The 18,045-nt window shown below is 42.5% G+C and overlaps 1 protein-coding gene across 2 annotated transcripts in view; it reads left to right on the plus strand.

The window, feature by feature from the left end:
* Positions 1-2,549: 2,549 nt before the first annotated feature.
* The window catches only part of VAPA (VAMP associated protein A), a 40,060-nt gene continuing 24,564 nt past the window's right edge, over positions 2,550-18,045 (plus strand). For both annotated transcript variants that reach the window (XM_070627448.1, XM_070627449.1), the window contains exon 1: positions 2,550-4,278. In XM_070627448.1, the coding sequence (XP_070483549.1) occupies positions 4,200-4,278 (79 nt within the window). In that variant the 5' untranslated portion in view covers positions 2,550-4,199. The remainder of the gene's footprint in view (positions 4,279-18,045) is intronic.

The following is an 18,045-nucleotide window of genomic DNA, read 5'->3' on the forward strand; positions in this document are numbered from 1 at the left end:
GCCAAGCGGTGCCATGTCCACACCCGGGATCCGAACCAGCAAACCCCGGGCTGCCGAAGCAGAACGTGCACACCTAACCGCTGTACCACTGGGCTGGCCCCTATATATTTCTTACACAGTCTGATGAATGTGCTACAATAAGCACCACCAACATATCCACATGTACCAAGCATTGCATCCCTGTGATACTTCCTGACCTGGTGTGTATTTCATTTGGTTGCCACGCTCGACCATAGCCATATGTTTTAGGAGGAGCTCTTTGTGTGCAGTGACTCTGTTTCATTCAGGTTTTACCCCTAGCACCCTTGTTACTCTGTCAGGTGAATGCTTTCCAGTCCTTGCCTTATAGGACAGCTCAGCGGATTTCTACCCATTGAGCTTCTTGATCCACTCAGCTTCCCTGACACCTCACTCCCTGCAGCATTCTAATAGCATAAGCAGGAAGTAACATACTAAAGGGAATTAGGTGTTTATAAAATTGTGGGGAGAGGTGGAGGAGCAGGCTGTAGACGTGGCTCTCCAGGAACGACTCTCGGGGCAAGACCGAACTGCCCAACCAGGGGCAGCTGCCGTGGAGGCTGCAACTCTTACCTCGGACCCAGGGGTCAGGAAGCTGGACTTGAGAAGGAGCCACTGCTTCTGCTGACTGGCAACAACTCCCTGCCTCTTGATATCCAGGAAACGAGTCACCGGGTGTTGGAATGCTGCTGCAGAAAGCCGCGCATCTCTGCACTCTTGCCTCAGCAGAAAAACAGCCAGAAGAGGCAGAGAGCTGGCCTCTGATTCACTTCTAACTTTCAAATAGCATGTGAGTGTAACTCACTGGTTGAACTTATTTCAAGAGCAGAATCACGGCTGCAAAGGAGCTATTTCACGCCTGTCTTTCCTGCTTGCATGTAAGCCTCTAGGGGCAGAGATCATGTCTATTGTCTCACCACTCCATCACCTACCAAAGTGCCAGGCACACAGCAATAATTTAACATTTAACATTAAAAAGGTAACTGTGCTAGAACCAGTCACTATTCTAAATTCTTTGTGTGTATTAACTCATTTAACTCTCATCACAAACCTCGGATGGATGTATTATTATTCTCCCCAACTTACAGATATAACAGGCATGGAGAGATAAAGATGCTAAGACTACACAGTGGAAAACGGGACTTGAATCCAGCGGTTCAGATTGGAAGCCTATCCTCTTCCTCAATATGCTTTACGGCCTCAAGATTTAATGAAAGTATGCCCTTTTAAACATTTACTGAATTGAATTACACAAAGAATTGATCATAAACAAATTCATAATTACATACAGAGTACCTCCATAGTAAAGTTTAATATATTTAACTATGGAGGAGATGGTTATACTTTGTTACCATCTGTACCGGAAACGTTTTTTTTTGATCCTTGGCAAACCCAGTAGAGATAACCTGTCCAAGGGTGAATACTATTGGTGACTCAAGTAAGTTAAAGTAATATTCAAGGACTTGCTATCTCTTAGACTCATGAAAACTTGGTAGCTAGAGAAATATGCTTACGTATATATTTTTTGCTAATAGCTTAAGAGACCTTTATGTGCTGCATTAATCAATGTAAAAAGAGCAAACAATGAACATTAGGTCCCATGTTTCTCCATTCCTTGCTTAAACGTTAAACATAGATAAGTCAATTACATTTTAAATTGCCTTAATCACTTTCAGTTATAATTTTATCGCAGCTTTGGAAAGAGCAAAAATGCACAAAATGGGAAACTGGGCAAGTTGCCCCTACCAGCTTTAGCTCTGCTACTGAAACAACATGCTCTCACCTGTGTTTTAACTTCCATACTTAACAACAAAAGTAACAACTGCTAATTGTTCTGAGTAGCAGGTGATCATATTGGTAAAGTTCTTTGAACTGCTAGAAGAAAGGTATTAATAACCGCCAAAGCACAAACCACTTAAATAGCACACTATTTAATGGGGAGTAGATGCTTTAAGAGGGCTCTGAGTCATTATTAAGGCAATGCTCTAAAACAGTAATAGGGGAATTATTCAAAAGACGTTTCATGTAGTCTTAGTAAGCTTGTCCATTTTAAAACTATATCTACATACTCTTCAAAGCAATATTGAGAAGACAGAAAGTTGACTCCAAAGGTGATGATTTAAGTGGGCAGAGGTTTCTTAATGATATAGACTGGGAAACTGAAATACCACCTCCAATTTAGGCTTCCTATTGAACTCAGGGTGAATGGGCAGCCATTGTCCCAGAGGGGAGTCCTCGGGAACTTCCTCAGCATGCTATACCCACTGATTGGCTGTTTCCACACCGAGGATTCCCAAATGCTTTCTGGTAAGGGAAGCGTCCCTCTAGCTGCAGAAGAGACGGTTCAGCCAAGGCTAACTTGCCCATGGATAAGAGTTCTCGCGCAAGCAAAAAGAGGGGAGATCGTGACAGCTTTAGAGTTGTTAGTTCACAACTAAATATATGTGGGGCACCATCCTGTGGAGCGACTGTCAACCTCAAATTTTTATTTTTTTAACCTTAAGCCCCCTTAGACAAACATGTAATTTTTGTATTCTCCTTTTATTGATGATTGAAATTTCAAAATAAATTTTGTGGAAAAAAAGGAAATCAAAGGAAAGGTAAATTTAGAATACGCTTTTCAGATCATGTAAGCACTCCCCTCCTCCGAGGTTCCCGCGGCTCTTACGTCGCACGATCGTCTGTGAACCCCAGGTTAGCCCTCTGAGGAGCTGCTCCCAGACGCGCTCCGACACCTGGACTGCACACGCGAGCTTGGTCTTTCTGCCTAAACCTAGACAACTGTTCCATTTGTGTCACTTATTTTCTAAACAAACTGGGCTGCTCCTTCACGGCAGCAGCATCGATATGTCCCTTGTTTCGTGGTGCTTCCTAGGGATTTAAATTCAAGAGGTTCTATAAAGCTTTATTTGCAGCACAGTCGCTCGCGTCGTTTGACGTTCCGGTCCCCGATTACCCTGGCGGTCGGTTGCAGATTTGTCGGCAACTTTGCTCCCCGGGTTTTTCACCTTTGGTTCAGTTTACTACAGGCCACAGTAAATGATGCGGAGGGAGTCATTTCCAACATGTGAACGGGACAACTGTTTTGGTTTGGGTCCATTCTTAATCAAAACCGAAGAACAGACCCAGCAACTGAAGGCTGCAGATTTTGACTTTTATTTCTAGCTTGATACGTGCGTCTCCTCTGATGTCCCCAACGACGCATCTGCTTCTTAAATGAGGTGTGCTTCCTCATGTGCTTTTGCATCACTGGAGAGGAGTCAGGAAGCAGGAGAGGTTGGACTGGAATTCGACGGAGAATTCAGCTCCACCAACAGAGGGATGGATAGAACGGAGAGCAAGCTGACAAATCCCGGCATGTTTTCCACAGGGTACGTTTTATATTTCTAACCAGGGGCCTCGGGTCAGTCTCCAAGTTTCTGCTTTTCTTTTTTAGCGCAGACGAGACGCTGGGAGCGCCCAAGTGAGTATCGGCGCGCCCTCGCCATTCGCCTCCCACGGACCCGTCCTCCTTGCCGCCTGCAGACAGCCACGACCACCGCTCCCGGCAGCCACCGCGCAGCGCCGCACCGAACCTGCTGGGAGCTGTAGTGAAGGAGCCTGGCCACGCCTTCCCTCCATCAGGCATTCCCGCTCGGAATATGGTGATGCGCTGCCATAGCGGGTTCTCCAGTTTCCTAATAGGAGCTAAACGTTACCGAGCATTGCGCCCTCCTGCCACGAAGCGCGCACCGTGTGGGTCTCTCGAAGCTCAGCCCCGCCCCCGTCCCCACCCGATCCCTTGACAGCCGCGCTGGGTTCGGAGCGGCGGCCAGACCCGGAGCGCGCAGGCGCACCAGCCCGCGCCGCGCGGGGCGGGCCTCGGGGGCGGGACGAGCGCGAGAGGCCCCGGCGCCGGGGCGCGCACGTCGGCGCGCACGTCGGCACGCACAGGCCGTCACGTGGGGCGCCGAGGATCGCAGTGCGCGTGGCCGCGGCGGCTGGTGTGGGGTTGAGTCAGTTGTGAGACCCGGAGCTGCTGACCCAGCGGGCGGCCGGGCGGCCCGCGACAGAGCGGCGGGCGTCGGGGTTCGGGAGCCGTGCGCTGGCCCTTCATAGAGCTCGGCCGAGCCGGCGCCGCCGTCCCCCGCCCCCAGCCCAAACCGCCGCCGCGGGCGCGCCCCCGCTCTGCGCTGTCTCCGATGGCGTCCGCCTCCGGGGCCATGGCGAAGCACGAGCAGATCCTGGTCCTCGACCCGCCCACAGACCTCAAATTCAAAGGTAGGCAGGCGCAGGGCAGCCCGGGAGGGACGGGGGGCGTGCGGGGGGCTGCGCCGGGCCGCGGCCCCCTCCCCCGCACCTCCGCTCTCGGCGGCGCCCCGGGCCCAGCCCGCTCCCCCGGTTCCGCCCGGTCCGCCCCGGTGCCCGGGGAACCGGGGCCCGGCCCGTCGCCGCCATCTTGCGGCCCCGCGGGCGCCTCCCGGCGCTGCCGCTCTGCCCGCGCCGGCGCTTGTCCTTGGCCGGGGCGGCGGGCGGCGTCCGGGCGGGCGTGGTGGGCGGTGACCGAGGCCGGGCGCTCTGCGGCGGGGAGGGGCTGCGGCCGGCGAGTGCGTGGGTCGCCGGCGGGGCGGCGGCCCGGGACTCGGTTCCGAGAGAGGGCCCCGGCCGGCGCAGAGGGCTGCTCCCACCCTTTCTCCCGTTGGCGGCCCGGCTGTCGGGTCCGCGAACGCGGGGGCCGGGGGCCCTCTGGCTCTGGCCTGGCCGGCGAGCGGGCAGACACCCGCGTGCGGCGGGACAGCTGCGGCAGCCGAGGGGTGGTGGGAGGGCCGTAGTACACGTCCCTCGGCCTCTGACGGACCTGCTGCCTGTCTGCTCTTGCCTAGCCTCTTCGCTTCGCTCTTTTGCTGTAGAATCCTGTTTGTGACTTCTGCCTTTGCGGTTTCCCCGCAAGCCGCCCAGAAGGCTGATCGGTGTCGCTCAGTTCTGGAGCGCCGTGGATTTATTTTGTAGCAGTGCCCGTGCTAAGTTGTTAGTCTGACTTGGTGAGCGTTGAGGAATCCGAGGCGCTGTTTGGCCCATTTGTTTTCAGTATGTAGGGTAGTTTAGGGAAGACAGTTAAACTGACCAGGTTTCTATTTAGGAATACTTAAAGTGCGTGAAGATCCTAAATAGAAAGCAGATTTCTTCCTATTTTCGGTTAAGCATAAAGAGAATCGCCTTTTGGAAGGTTCAGTATGTTGTATTTCGATTTCAGTAGCTGTGATGAGAACACTTTGTGAAATGTGTAGCCATTCCAGTGCTTAAAACAAATCCTTTGTTGTTGTACAAGATTAAGTCCAAAAGAAAAACACCTAGATTGTTTTCCATAGGAAAAGATAATAGTTTTAGGAATTTCAAAATGATGTTTTCTCGTATTATGAGAGTATATTGTATAACTCCTTTATTTTGCAAGCTTTTTACTGCATTTGCAAATTTCTTTGAATGGGAATGTAAATGAGCTGTTTGTTAGGTAAGGATTTAGTTTTAAGACAAACCTAAGAAGTATTTTGAGAGGCACTAAGTGCATTTTAGTGTGGCAAGCTTATGTGTGTGGCATGATTTTACATAATTTTAGCTGAAAGAAGAAAAACTCCTTTGAGGAATCATGAAATTACCTAACTTAAATAGCCGTTATCTTAGGTTGGAGGAATTTAATGTAAGCCTTTATGGTCTGTGTGTTCTTTGGAGAATTTAAATATTTTGCTTTGACTTTTTGACAGGCTGAGTTTTACTGAGGAAATTTCCGCTCCTTGATAACCATATGTGGGTTGCCATTAGGGACTTAAAAACCTTTAAAACCAGTTTTAGGCCAGGAAATGTCCACAGAATTGGAAGCTTTCTCCCTAGAGAAACTGTATTGTTGTCATAGTAAAAGACTAATAATAGCGGAGAAGCAGGTTAAAACAACCACCAAAAACCCTACCCAGTGACATAGCCATATATTTCACTTATTTTAGGTATTGAAGAATTATTAACTTATTATAGAAAAGGTTGTTCTTGTGTTATGAATGAAAGTAATTCACAAGGCCCGTTTTTAAAACTTTGGACATCAATGACCACCTTTTTTGTTTTGTTTTGTTTTGTTTTTTGGAGGAAGATTAGCCCTCAGCTAACTACTGCTAGTCCTCCTCTTTTTGCTGAGGAAGCCTGGCTCTGAGCTAACATCCGTGCCCATCTTCCTCTAGTTTATACGTGGGACGCCTACCACAGCATGGCTGCCAAGCAGTGCCATGTCCGCACCCGGGATCCGAACCAGCGAACCCCGGGCCGCCGAGAAGCGGAACGTGCGAACTTAACTGCTCTGCCACCGGGCCGGCCCCTTCCACCTTTTAAAATTGATTTAAAAAAATGTTTCATTGAACTTTGTCATAAACTCTTCTTCTGAAGCCCATTCATCTTTCCTAAAAATCCTTTAGTTTCCCCTAACAGCCCTATATCTCCTCTCCCCTTTCCCTATTAAGATGGTATTGAAGCCTGAATTCTAATCCACCTCTGGGAGTTGCTCTTTTCTCCCTGTCTCCCATGTATACACGAGGTATGCATGTCAATAAACTTGTTTGTTTTTCTCTTGGAAAAAAAAAATGTTTCATTGAAAAGTTTATAGGGGGACACATTCAGTTGTGCTATTTGTTGTTGTTGTTTTTAAGGTTTTATTTTTCCTTCTCCCCAAAGCTCCCCAGTACGTAGTTGTATATATTTTAGTTGTGGGTCCTTCTAGTTGTGGTACGTGGCCTGATGAGCGGTGCTAGGGCCATGCCCAGGATTCGAACAGGTGAAACCCAGAGCCTCCGAAGCAGAGCGTGCAAACTTAGCCACTCGGCCATGGGGCCGGCCCACTTGGGCCCTTTGTTTAGCAGACACTTACTGAAAGCTTTCTGCCATTCTATATTTGATTAAGAGTATTCAACAATGAGTAATTCATTCAACAGGTATCAGCTTATGTTTGGGGATTCGGTGCTAAACAAGGTGGAGAAAAGATTCACGGTTTGTGCTTTAATGGAGAAAGCATATAATTAACAGTAAAATGTGTTGGTTTTATCTTTGCCCTTGAAGAACTCCAAGACTAAGGAGGGAGACAGAAAAGGCGTATAGATGCTATAACAGAAACAAAACTAGAATCAGGAAAGAAGCCCTTTCCTCTCCCCTCCTCTTGCCATCTTCTCCCCTTTACTTTAGGAAGCTTTCTAGGAAGAGGCTTGTTTTCAGTTGGGGAGGAGCAGGGGCTTCTGCCAGGGAGTGGTTGTGTACTCACCCACTGATGTGACAGAATGGATGGTTTATACTTAAAATACCCAGTGGTTTGCTGTGTACTTCTGTTTAAAGGTGGAGTAGTGGGGAGGACTGGGAAAGAGGAGAGGTAGGGTGAATTAGGAAGTGACATTTGGTGTCATTTGATTCCTTCCTCCTTAATGTTATTTTATTCAAAGATTGCTTTGATGGAAATCTCTCTGTATTCCAGTGCACAGTTCACATTAAATGAGGAGACTCCTGTAGAATCAGCAGTCTCCTTATGCTTAGTTTGATGATATAAGAAGTCATTTAATTCTGACTTGCCCTAAATCATCTGTAATTTTTAGTTTAAGTAATAGTCTGTCAGAGGATAGTTTTGCAAAATTCTGTCATCTTCTAGTGAGTTTATTTGAGTTATTTTGAGTCTGCATTTGGCTAAGATGGTTTCTCCAAGAGTGACTCATTTAATCATTCTGAGAATGAGTGGTGAAATTTTCTCTTAAATGCATAACATAATCATCTTGATATGAATTATCAGCACTGTGACCAATTGTGGAGAAGCAGATACCAGTTTAATACGTTTGCTACATACCTCAATATTTTATTCAAAAAACTTATTGTTTCATACAATTGTTAATATATGAAAGTGTTTTCACTTTCATGTAAATAATGTAATGAATTCCAAAGTAGCTCTTTTGTTGCATTAGTAAAAAGAAGAGGTAGATATTTTCATATTCTGTTGTTTAAACCCTGGCAGTAATTTGACCTAGAATTCAGATTTGAATTTGGTATTACAGGTGAGAGACTATTTTTTTGTCTTCAAAATTTTTACTATGGTAAAATTTCTTTGTATTATACATTTTGTTTTTCCTACCTATAAGTGGTTTTGGAGGAAAGTTTGAAGAATGAACTTTAGAAAATGCTAAAATGTGAATATATTCTTCCTCCTAATGAACAGAGAGAGAGGAAAATAGACGAAAACCATTGTGTTGAAGGTGGCGCATAACAATGTCAGATCAATAAAGAAAATTAAGCTCTCTGAGGGACTAAGGGACCTGTGATGTCTCAGCTAGAGCATCTTTGAGTAAGAAGCAGCACAAGTGAGGTCATAGAGTACTCCTATTTTTGGTGCATGTTTGGCACATTTTTAGGTGTTTCAAATCAGCTCCTATTTCATAGTAGCTATATCAAACTCCTAGGGTGATTCCCCCCCTCCCCCGCCAGGACATAGATATCATCTTAATAGTCTATTCCTTAATGCCTTTCAGCTAGCTCTTGATTGCCCATTGGATAAAAATCTAATTTTTCTGGTATGGAATACAAGCCCTTCCATGATGTGCTGTCTTCTCTTATAATACCTGTTCATCTGCTCACATCCGTACTTCCCTGAGAAAGAAAAACCCTTCTCATATCATCGCTTGTTTGTTCTAATCGTTTTGTTGGTAAGGTAAAATCCCTCGTGACTCATACTTAGACCATGTTCCATCAGATATTTTCCCTCTCGTGTTTTCAACCTCTGGCTTCTTTCTTTAAGCATATAAATATACTCGTCTTTCATTTTAAAAACAAATAAGCAAACAAAATACTTCCTTGACCCCCAACTCCTGGTAAGTGTCCCTCCCTCTCCTTTATTTCCCTTGCAGTCACACTTGTTGGAAAAATAGTCGATGTTCCCTGTCTTTCCACTTCCTCATCTCTTGTCTACTGTAGTGCCGTCTCTGTCCTCACTGCTTACTGACTGCCAACTGATTGATCATTGATTATTTTTTTATTCGCTTGATCTCTCTTTGGCACTTGACATTATTGACAGTTCCTCTTTAAAAACTCAATTCTGACTTCTGTGATACAATTGTCTTCTAATTTTCTTCTTTGCTCCCTTTATTGTCTCCCTTGTGGCCTTTTTCTTAAATGCTAATATTTCTGTGATTCTGATTCTGTTTGAATTTTATCTCACTCTGAACTTTCCTTGCTCAGTCTGTTTTGAGGGCTTCTCTTTCTCTCCTTGCTCTCTTTGCACACGTTGATACACACTCATCTGTATTTTAATTCAGACTTGACAGTTTTAGAATACATACTAATTACTTACTGTCTGGATTTGAATGTTACTCGGACATCTCAAGCTCAACATATCCCCAACTGGTTTTTTACTCCCTGAGCCTACTCTTCTTCACGTATTTTTCATTTTTTAGTGGCATCATGATTACTCCTACCAAAGACACTGCACGTCTAATAATTGAAACCTGTGTTTCTGTATCCCAGAGATAGCTCTTGGATCTATTCCCTTTAATGCATCTCTACTTTTAAATTCATTTATTTGTTTTAATTCATTAGTTTATACACTAAAGATTTGAGTTTCTACTGTAATACGTGGTGAATAAGGGTTGGAACTATCGTTTTGAGTAAAACACAATCTTTGTTTTCATGAGGCAGTTCTAGTGGGGGAGATAGACATACTCAGGTAATCAGAAGAAGGAAGGGTAACTGTGAAGAGGTATGTAGTGCTGTGAGAGTGTAAAATAGGGGACTTTGATCTGGTCAGGGAAGACTGTCACCATTGGACTAAGATGTTCCAAGAATGAGTAGAAGTTACCTAGATGAAGAAGAGAGGAAAATGCAGTAGGAGCAGCATACACAAAAATCCTGTGGCAAGAGGAAACATGAAACATTTACTGTTATTTAACATGTTAAATAACATCTCCTGTTACTTACAGGCTGAAAGAGTCAGTGTGATAGTAGTGTAAACAGCCGAGATGAGTGCGATGATGGTTTGTTTAGTAGGTCAAGTCAGGAGTTTCATTTTATCCTCACCCACTGAGGGATTTTAAGTGAGGGAAATGGTAGAGGTAGAGGGAATGGAACAACATCACATTTGTATTTAAAAGAATATAATTCTGCTAGCACTGTGAAGTAATATTAGAGGGAAGATAGAGATGAATTAGGCAGTTGCCACAGTCCAAGCAAGAGGTGACAACTTGGACTGAGGGAGTGATGTTGGAGATGGTGAAAAGTTAGAGGGTCAAACCAGAGAGACTTGGTGATATATTAGCTGTGCGCACTGAGAGAGAGTGCATAAGTATCGTGGATGCCTCTGAGATTTCTGGCTTGCATAACTGGAGGAATGGTGGTAGTATGCACTGAGCTAAGAAACACTGGATGTCTGGATGCGGACCAGTTGTATTTTATTTGGGGGTGTGTGGGAGAGGCAAGAGGAAGATCATGACCACATTAGATAATGTTTGCTATGTTTAGGTCTTTTCAAGATATTAATGAGGAGGTGACTAGTAGGCATTTGGTTATGTAGATTTGTTACTCAGGGAGAGGTCTGGGCCTTGGATAATTACTTTAGGTGATTGTCTTACATTTTCTCTACCAGCCAGCAGTCTGGTCTCCTTTTCTCTAGTGTCCCTCTCTCTTCAGCCTATCTTCTACACTGCTGCTAGCACTAGCCTTTGAAAGATGCAGACCTGGGGCTGGCCCTGTGGCTGAGAGGTGGCTGAGAGGTGGCTGAGAGGTTAAGGTTCTATGCGCTCTGCTTCGGTGCCTGGGTTCGTGAGTTTGGATCCCAGGTGTGGACCTCCTCTGCTTATCAGCCATGCTGTGGAGGTGTCCCATGTATAAAGTAGAGGAAGATTGGTACAGATGTTACTTCGTCTGTGAACCTTCCTCACCAAAAAAACAAAAAGAAAAAAAGAAAAATGCAAACCTGATACGATTGCTCCCGTGGTTAAATAACCTGTAATATTTTCCCATTATGTACTTAAAGAAGTCCAAAATTCACTGCCAACCCCTCCATTTCTCTTCTACCGATAGCTTTGATTATATGAAACCATTTTCCCAAACACTTTAAGCTGTTGAAAGACTTTGCAGGTACTCTTTTCAAAATACTCTCCTTCATATCTCAGGCAGTCTCCAGTTCAAGAATGACTTCCTCTTGTGATGTCTTTGATTCTCCCAGTCCAGGCTGGTGACTGCCTTCTTCATGTCACTACTGAAGCTTGTGCTTACCTGTAATAAGAGCACTTAACATGTTACACAGTATTTATGCTTACATATTTTTCTCTCCCAAACTGTACTGTGAACTATTTGAGGCTGTACCTGTTTCTTTTATTTTTATATCCATAGTAACAAGGTCTGGCATGGGATGATTGCTCAATAAACGTTGATTGCATTAATAAGACTCAGATGATTTCTCTGGTAATTCCCATGTTTTTAGTCTTAAATCTCTTTTCAGTAGGGTTTTTCATCTGCCTTTGGGGGTGGTTGTGTTTTCAAAATTTCGTAGTTCCAGAAAGATGCTAGTAGGGTATTTTGTTAAGAGCTGGCTAACCAGAGATAAATCGTTTATTCTGTGAGCCTCACCTTTTTCATTTGTGAAATGAGAGGCAGGACTAAGTGATTTCTTGGGTGTTATTCTGGCCCTAAAGGTTTGTGAATATATGACAGTTGAGTGCAAAAAAGAAACACAGTTGTTCTATGAAGTGGAAAAATATATGTAAAGAATTGGGAACAGTTGATTGATTTAAGTTCATCAAAGTTTGGTGTTTTGTGATTGTTAGTGTGGTAATTTTGTTGTTGGTTTACTGTATTAGTTAGCTTTTAAATTTCCTTTAAGTAAGACTTTACCTAAGCATGCAGAGATGGTCTGTGAAGAGAGTCATGAGTGAGGACACTGTAATTTCTCAGAGGCGCTCCCTGGCCTTTTTCTTGTTGCTTTTGTATTTTAACCTTGACTGACCATTCAGTGGAGACTTATCTGCCTTTCACAGGAGAGAGTAATTAATGTAGGATAGATCTTTCTTTCAACTATTAAAAGTTGTTTTCAAAGAATTAAATGTAAGAGGGAGGCTATTATTTGCAAATGCTTATTTACTGGGTTTATTATGACTGAAATGTGACTCAATTACTTGATTAAAAAGTTCAAAATTTCTTATGAAAACTTTTAAATATTCATAAAAATAAATTATGTTGAACCTCTATACACTTAAATTTAATAACTTCATATACTTAAGTTTAATGATTATTAGCATTTTACCAAATTTGCTCATTTCTTTTTGTTTGCTGCAGTATTTTAAAACAGATTCTGGATATCATAACATTTCGAACCCAAATACTTGAGCTTGCGTTTCTAATAAACAAAAAGGACATTTTCTTTGCATAATCATGTAAGTGATAAGTGATAACCATTATCACTTAATAAAACCAAAAAGAATTCTGTAATACCATCTGATATTTAATATACTGAAATTTCCCCAATTGTACTCCTGTTTTTACTTGGTTTGTTTGATCTACGCATTGCATTTGGTTGTCATGTATCCAAGTCTTTTTAATCTTAAACAGTGCTTCCCCATACCTTTTATTTTTTATCATGCCATTTACTTCTTGAAAAGACCATGTTCAGTAAACTGTTTCATAGTCTAGATATATCCGATTTGTTTTTTCCGTAAATTTAGAGTTAGATTTAAGGGCTTGATTAGATCAGGGTTCAGTATTCTTTGGTAAGAATACTTCATAGATGGAAGTGGGTCACATCAGGTGTAGATAATATCTGATTGTCCCACTTTTAGTGATGTTAACTTGATTGGTGGTGACATCCTTGTCTCTCCATTGAAAAGTTGCATAAATATGAGTCCATTTATGCTAATATGTGTGAGAAAAAAGATTAGAAAGAAAATGTTAGTAATCATTAGCTCTGCTTTAGGATTAGGGTGCCTTTTTTATATTTTCACTTTTCTGTGTTTTCCAAGATTTCTACAATGAACATGCAGTGCTTTTTTTGTTTGTTTGTTTTAAAGATTGGCACCTGAGTTAACAACTGTTACCAATCTTCTTTTTTTTTTCCTGCTTTTTTCTGCCCACATCCCCCCAGTACATAGTTGTATATTTTAGTTGTGGGTCCTTTTAGTTATGGCACTTGGGACGCTGCCTCAACATGGCCTGATGAACGGTGCCGTATCGCGCCCAGGATCCGAACCCTGGGCCACTGAAGTGGAGCACGCGAACTTAACCACTTGGCCACGGGGCTTGCCCCTCATGCTTTTTATAATAAGGGAAAAACTTAAAATTATTTTGCTGTTAGACTTGATACCTTTGGGAGATTAATCAAAGGTTTAATTTGTCCTTCCTGTATTACTGTTTTCTTTTTTGTTAATAGCTTAAGCATTTTACACAGTCTGAAGTCTTTTTTTTTTTTTTAAAGTAATAAGGCAAGTAATATAAAGGTAAATAGAAAACAAGTCTAATGTTTGTAACCACCCTGTAACTGTTCACCAATTAAGGCATATAAAGACAAGCAGAAAACCATGGTTACCCAAAATCCACTTGATAACTGTCCTGCAACAGTTCACAAGTCATAACTGTACCTAAATGTGTTGTTTCCTTGAGCTCTTATTGTTGGCATCAGTTGATGGTCTCTTGTGAGAAGTATGGTATATTTGTTTGGGGGTATTTATTTCTCTGAGAATGGCCCCTGCCCATCAACTGTATTAAAGAGGCAGGTAGGTCTAAGCAGCACATAAGTTTATAGGATCCCTCTTCCCCCAGACAGTGCTGACTGGTTCATTGGTGGGCACCTAACCTCAGGCCAGCCAATATATATGCTCGTGACCAGCCGGTCGAAGTTTTCTTCCCTCCCCTTAAACACAGCTTTAGTTAGATGATGATAGGCTTTAGACCTTTAAGTAGCATCTACATTTCATGTTTAATCTTGAACACAAGCATTGTTCTGTTTCAAATAATTTTTTAAGATGTATGTGTGCATCTTATTTTTCTCCCCCCCCACTTTTTCTCCCCAAGTCCCCCCAGTATATAGTTGTGTATTTTAGTTGTGGGTCCTTCTAGTTGTGGTACATGGGACACTGCCTCAACATGGCCTGATGAGCGGTGCCTTGTCCGTGCCCAGGATCCCAACCAGCGAAACCCTGGGCTGCCGTAGCGGATCGTGGGAACTTAACCACTCGGCCACGGGGCCAGCCCCTTATTTTTCTTTAGAAGGTTACACAGGGAAGGACATAATTTAATGCTTCATTTCAGTGTGAAGACAATTTGTTTATTCTGTCTCCCCCTTGTTTTCAAGACTGTCAGTGGGATTGTTTTGGGCAGAGTGAACAGCCTGTGCACCTGAAGGTCTGACAAAGCCCTCCTCAGTGTTTATGGTAGCTTTATACAGAACACTAGGATGGAGTTCTCTGGCCTCTTACCATAGAGTGGAAGATGTTGTTTAATTAGGGCAGTAAGTGAAGAGGTGTAGGTTATGTGCCGTGTGAATCGTATGGTCAGCCATGTTTCTCTTCCAAGATTCATGCTTTGGTTCACTGCTCTTTCTGGTATTAGTCATCCAGAGGTTACCAAGTCAGTCTGTATATCATAGCCAAGAACTTAGAAAGGTCTTGTCAGGAACTGAAGGGTCTGAAAATTTAGCCTGCTTCACTTTTATGGGTGTTTTATGGCAGAAAACATGGTAGAAAGAATCAGAGGATTTTATTATTCTCAGCATTGCAAGCAGCATGAACTTCATATGTGTGTTGGTTTCCTTTGCCCCCTCAAGTTCCACAGGGGCAATGCAGAGGGGTTCAGTTTAGGTGGATGTACCCACGTGTAGTGAGCTTTCATTGTAGCTGAAAAACGTAGAGTGTTAGGGAACTTGAATCTTTCTTAATGGGCTGCATGGAAACCTACCTGACCTTATTTCCAGAGGAAGATCTTATCTTTATTACACTGGACAGTAAACAAACCTGCTCTCTCCTTAGGGGGGAGACATCGTCTTCCAAGACTGTTCGCTATCTACTACATCTTTGAAAAGATAGTCTGGATAAAAGCCCCCAGTGTCTCTACTTGTAAAACATGCAGAAATGCTAGAGACCCATGAGGATTCTCTGCCCACAGGCCTCTGAGGAGCTAGCCTAAATGGATGTCACAGAGTTTATGAATTTATATTGATGTACATTGCCTGTTTGATCTTAAGCTTCATGTCAGAGCCATTTCTGTTTCTGAAACGCTTCATGCTGTATACTACTGCTTATCCTGAATTAAAATTTGATTCTCCTTACAGTAAGCTAATACTGAACTCAAGTTGCTGTACATGCTGATGTGCTTAGGAGTGAGTACACTGATGTCTTCAACTTAGTTTGGAATGCATCAAAAATGGGTGGATGGACAGAGAGTTGGATAAATAGATTGATACGTCTCAAATATAGAAAATATTAATTGTAGAATCTAGGTAATGGGTATATGATTGTTCACTGTATAATTATTTCATTTGCTCTGTGTGAAATTTTTCAAAATAAAATGTTGAGGGAAAGGCCAACTCCTCTCTTCCCTTCTCTGCCCAAAGTCAGTTTTCTTTACAACTAAACTCAGCCTGGCATTTCAAGAACACTTTAACAGGCACTTCACTTCAAAATATGGATGGATGATAACCATTTTTAAAAATTGTGCGGTCAGAATGGTTCTCCTTTTAGCTGTTCTGAGCTTAATGGGATTCCTTTTAAGATTGGGGGGGTGTTTGGAGAATAAAAGTCCCACTATTTAAAAAGATATTATTACCCTGAATGCTAAATGTTTTTTAAAGATTTTATTTTACCTCCTTCTCCCCAAAGCCCCCTGGTACATAGTTGTATATATTTTTAGTTGTGGATCCTTCTAGTTGCGGCATGTGGGACGCCGCCTCAGCATGGCTTGATGAGCAGTACTAAGTCCGCTCCCAGGATCCGAACCTGCGAAACCCTGAGCTGACGAAGCAGAGCGTGCAAACTTAACCACTGAGTCGTGGGGCTGGCCCCTGAATGCTAAAATTTTATGTGTACACCCTGAATGTAAAGGGCTTCATGCTGGAAATCATTTTTACGCAAAGGAGGCAGGCCAGTCCCACTTGGGATATCTGTCTAAATGTGCTGTCCTAAACTTGTCCTACCTTTTTGAAATTTCGGGTTCCAAGGCTTTCAGACCTATGTCCAGACTTTTTTACACAGAGGCCATAGTTGTGTATGTAACATTTCTGATTATTAGGATGTGGGGCTGGGAATAGGATTTTCGCTTAGTGGCAATGACAGTTGTAGTCACATTAGGACAGAATACTTAGTGACAGGAAATGTTATGACTATTTAACACGGAGACTAAAGGAGGACAAGCCATGTAATTAAAAGGTAGAGTTATTTTGATTGTAGTTTTTTTTCCCCAGTGAAAGAGGGCAAGGGAAGGTAACCTGTGTTGTGTGGAATTTTGTTTTACACAGAACATTATTACGTATAAAGTGTAATTTCATCTCTAACATAGGAAGTATGTATCAGATGGTACCTGTGATTGGTGACTAGTATACTTTACTATCAGGTAATTTTAAAGTAGACTATCTTAGTAATTGCTTCTAAATGTTAAACTGTACATTTATATTGGACCAGATGACAGGATTTTCCTCAATTAGCGGGATTAAGTTTTAGAAACCCTAAAAAATAGGAGAATTTGTTTTGTTCATAAATTGCTTCAAATGTTCACTTTCTTATCAAAACTGCTTTTCACTGTTTTTCAGGTTCTTTTTTCTTTAAGCTTATTTTTAAGGATTAGCTTTTCTAAAAAAAACCTTGTTTTGCATGAAGGAAAAATAGGTACAGTTCAAAGAATTATCAGAAAGTAAATATGTAATCATTGCTCAGGACAAGGAATAGAACCTGGCCGGCATTTGAAAAGCTCTCCTTGTACCTTTTCCCAGCTCCTACCTTCTCCTTTCCCTGCAAAGTTAACCCCTATCCCGATCTTACGGTAACTGTTTACTTCTTTTTCTTAATGGTTTAGCCAGTTTAAAGCATTGTAAAGTGTAAGTTTTCAATTAGTAAAGCAGGAAATTATTGATATAATGCAGTGGTTTTTAAACCTATGCAACACAATACCCCATTTTTAAATTTTGTATTTTGTAATGTCCCGTTTATCATCCCAAAATGAAATTCATATATAATACCTACCAACACATATAATAAAATTTTTTATGTAATACCCTAATTATAACATAAATGAAAAGTAAAGAGAAAGTAAATTTATAATGAAGTATGCATTTCAAAGTGTAAAGTTTTGGGCACTATTATATTAGAATACATAATGAAAGAGCTAGATGCTTGTAACCTTATAACAAGTAAGTTTGGATTTAAGAGAAGACAAAAGTTACCTGAGTAGGGCTGACTAGTTTTCTTTACCATTTTGAAATAGGGGCAAAATAAGAATGTTTATTCATATAGGTAGACTCACGTGACTGTGTCACCTGCAAAGGTCTGCTGACTGACACACATGTGTTGTGGTGGTGGTTCAGGTATTGTGAGTGGCATTGCTGTTAGTAGAATACTTTTCTGTAGTGGTAAACTTGCCTTTTAAAGTTTTGGAGGAAAGAGAACAAATTTTCTCTGTTTTACGCAATAGATGTGTTTGTGGAAAAGAGATTTTTCACAAGTATGTATTTCTGGAGGGTTATTTGAAAATTTGGTGGGATAGGGGCATAATACTTCATTGTATGGGTCTGCCCTGGCATTGTAGAATGAGGAAATTTCTTGTTCCTCTTTCCCTCCCCCCAACAATCGCACCACCCAATTGATGTCATACGAAACCACCTGTCAGGGCCAGTGGGATTTAGGATTGTGTTGTAGTGCTTTCAGTAACTTACGTAACTTTCCTCCTTTTCTATTTTTGAGGGTCTGCAAAGGTAGATTTCATCAACTCTTTTTAACCTGCAGGCTTTGGGGATCCATGATACACCCCCTCCCCTAATCTTTCTATCTTACCCTTACCCTCCAAAAAAATTCA

This window comes from Equus przewalskii, chromosome 7, assembly GCF_037783145.1.
Source record: "Equus przewalskii isolate Varuska chromosome 7, EquPr2, whole genome shotgun sequence".
Classification (NCBI taxonomy): Eukaryota; Metazoa; Chordata; class Mammalia; order Perissodactyla; family Equidae; genus Equus; species Equus przewalskii.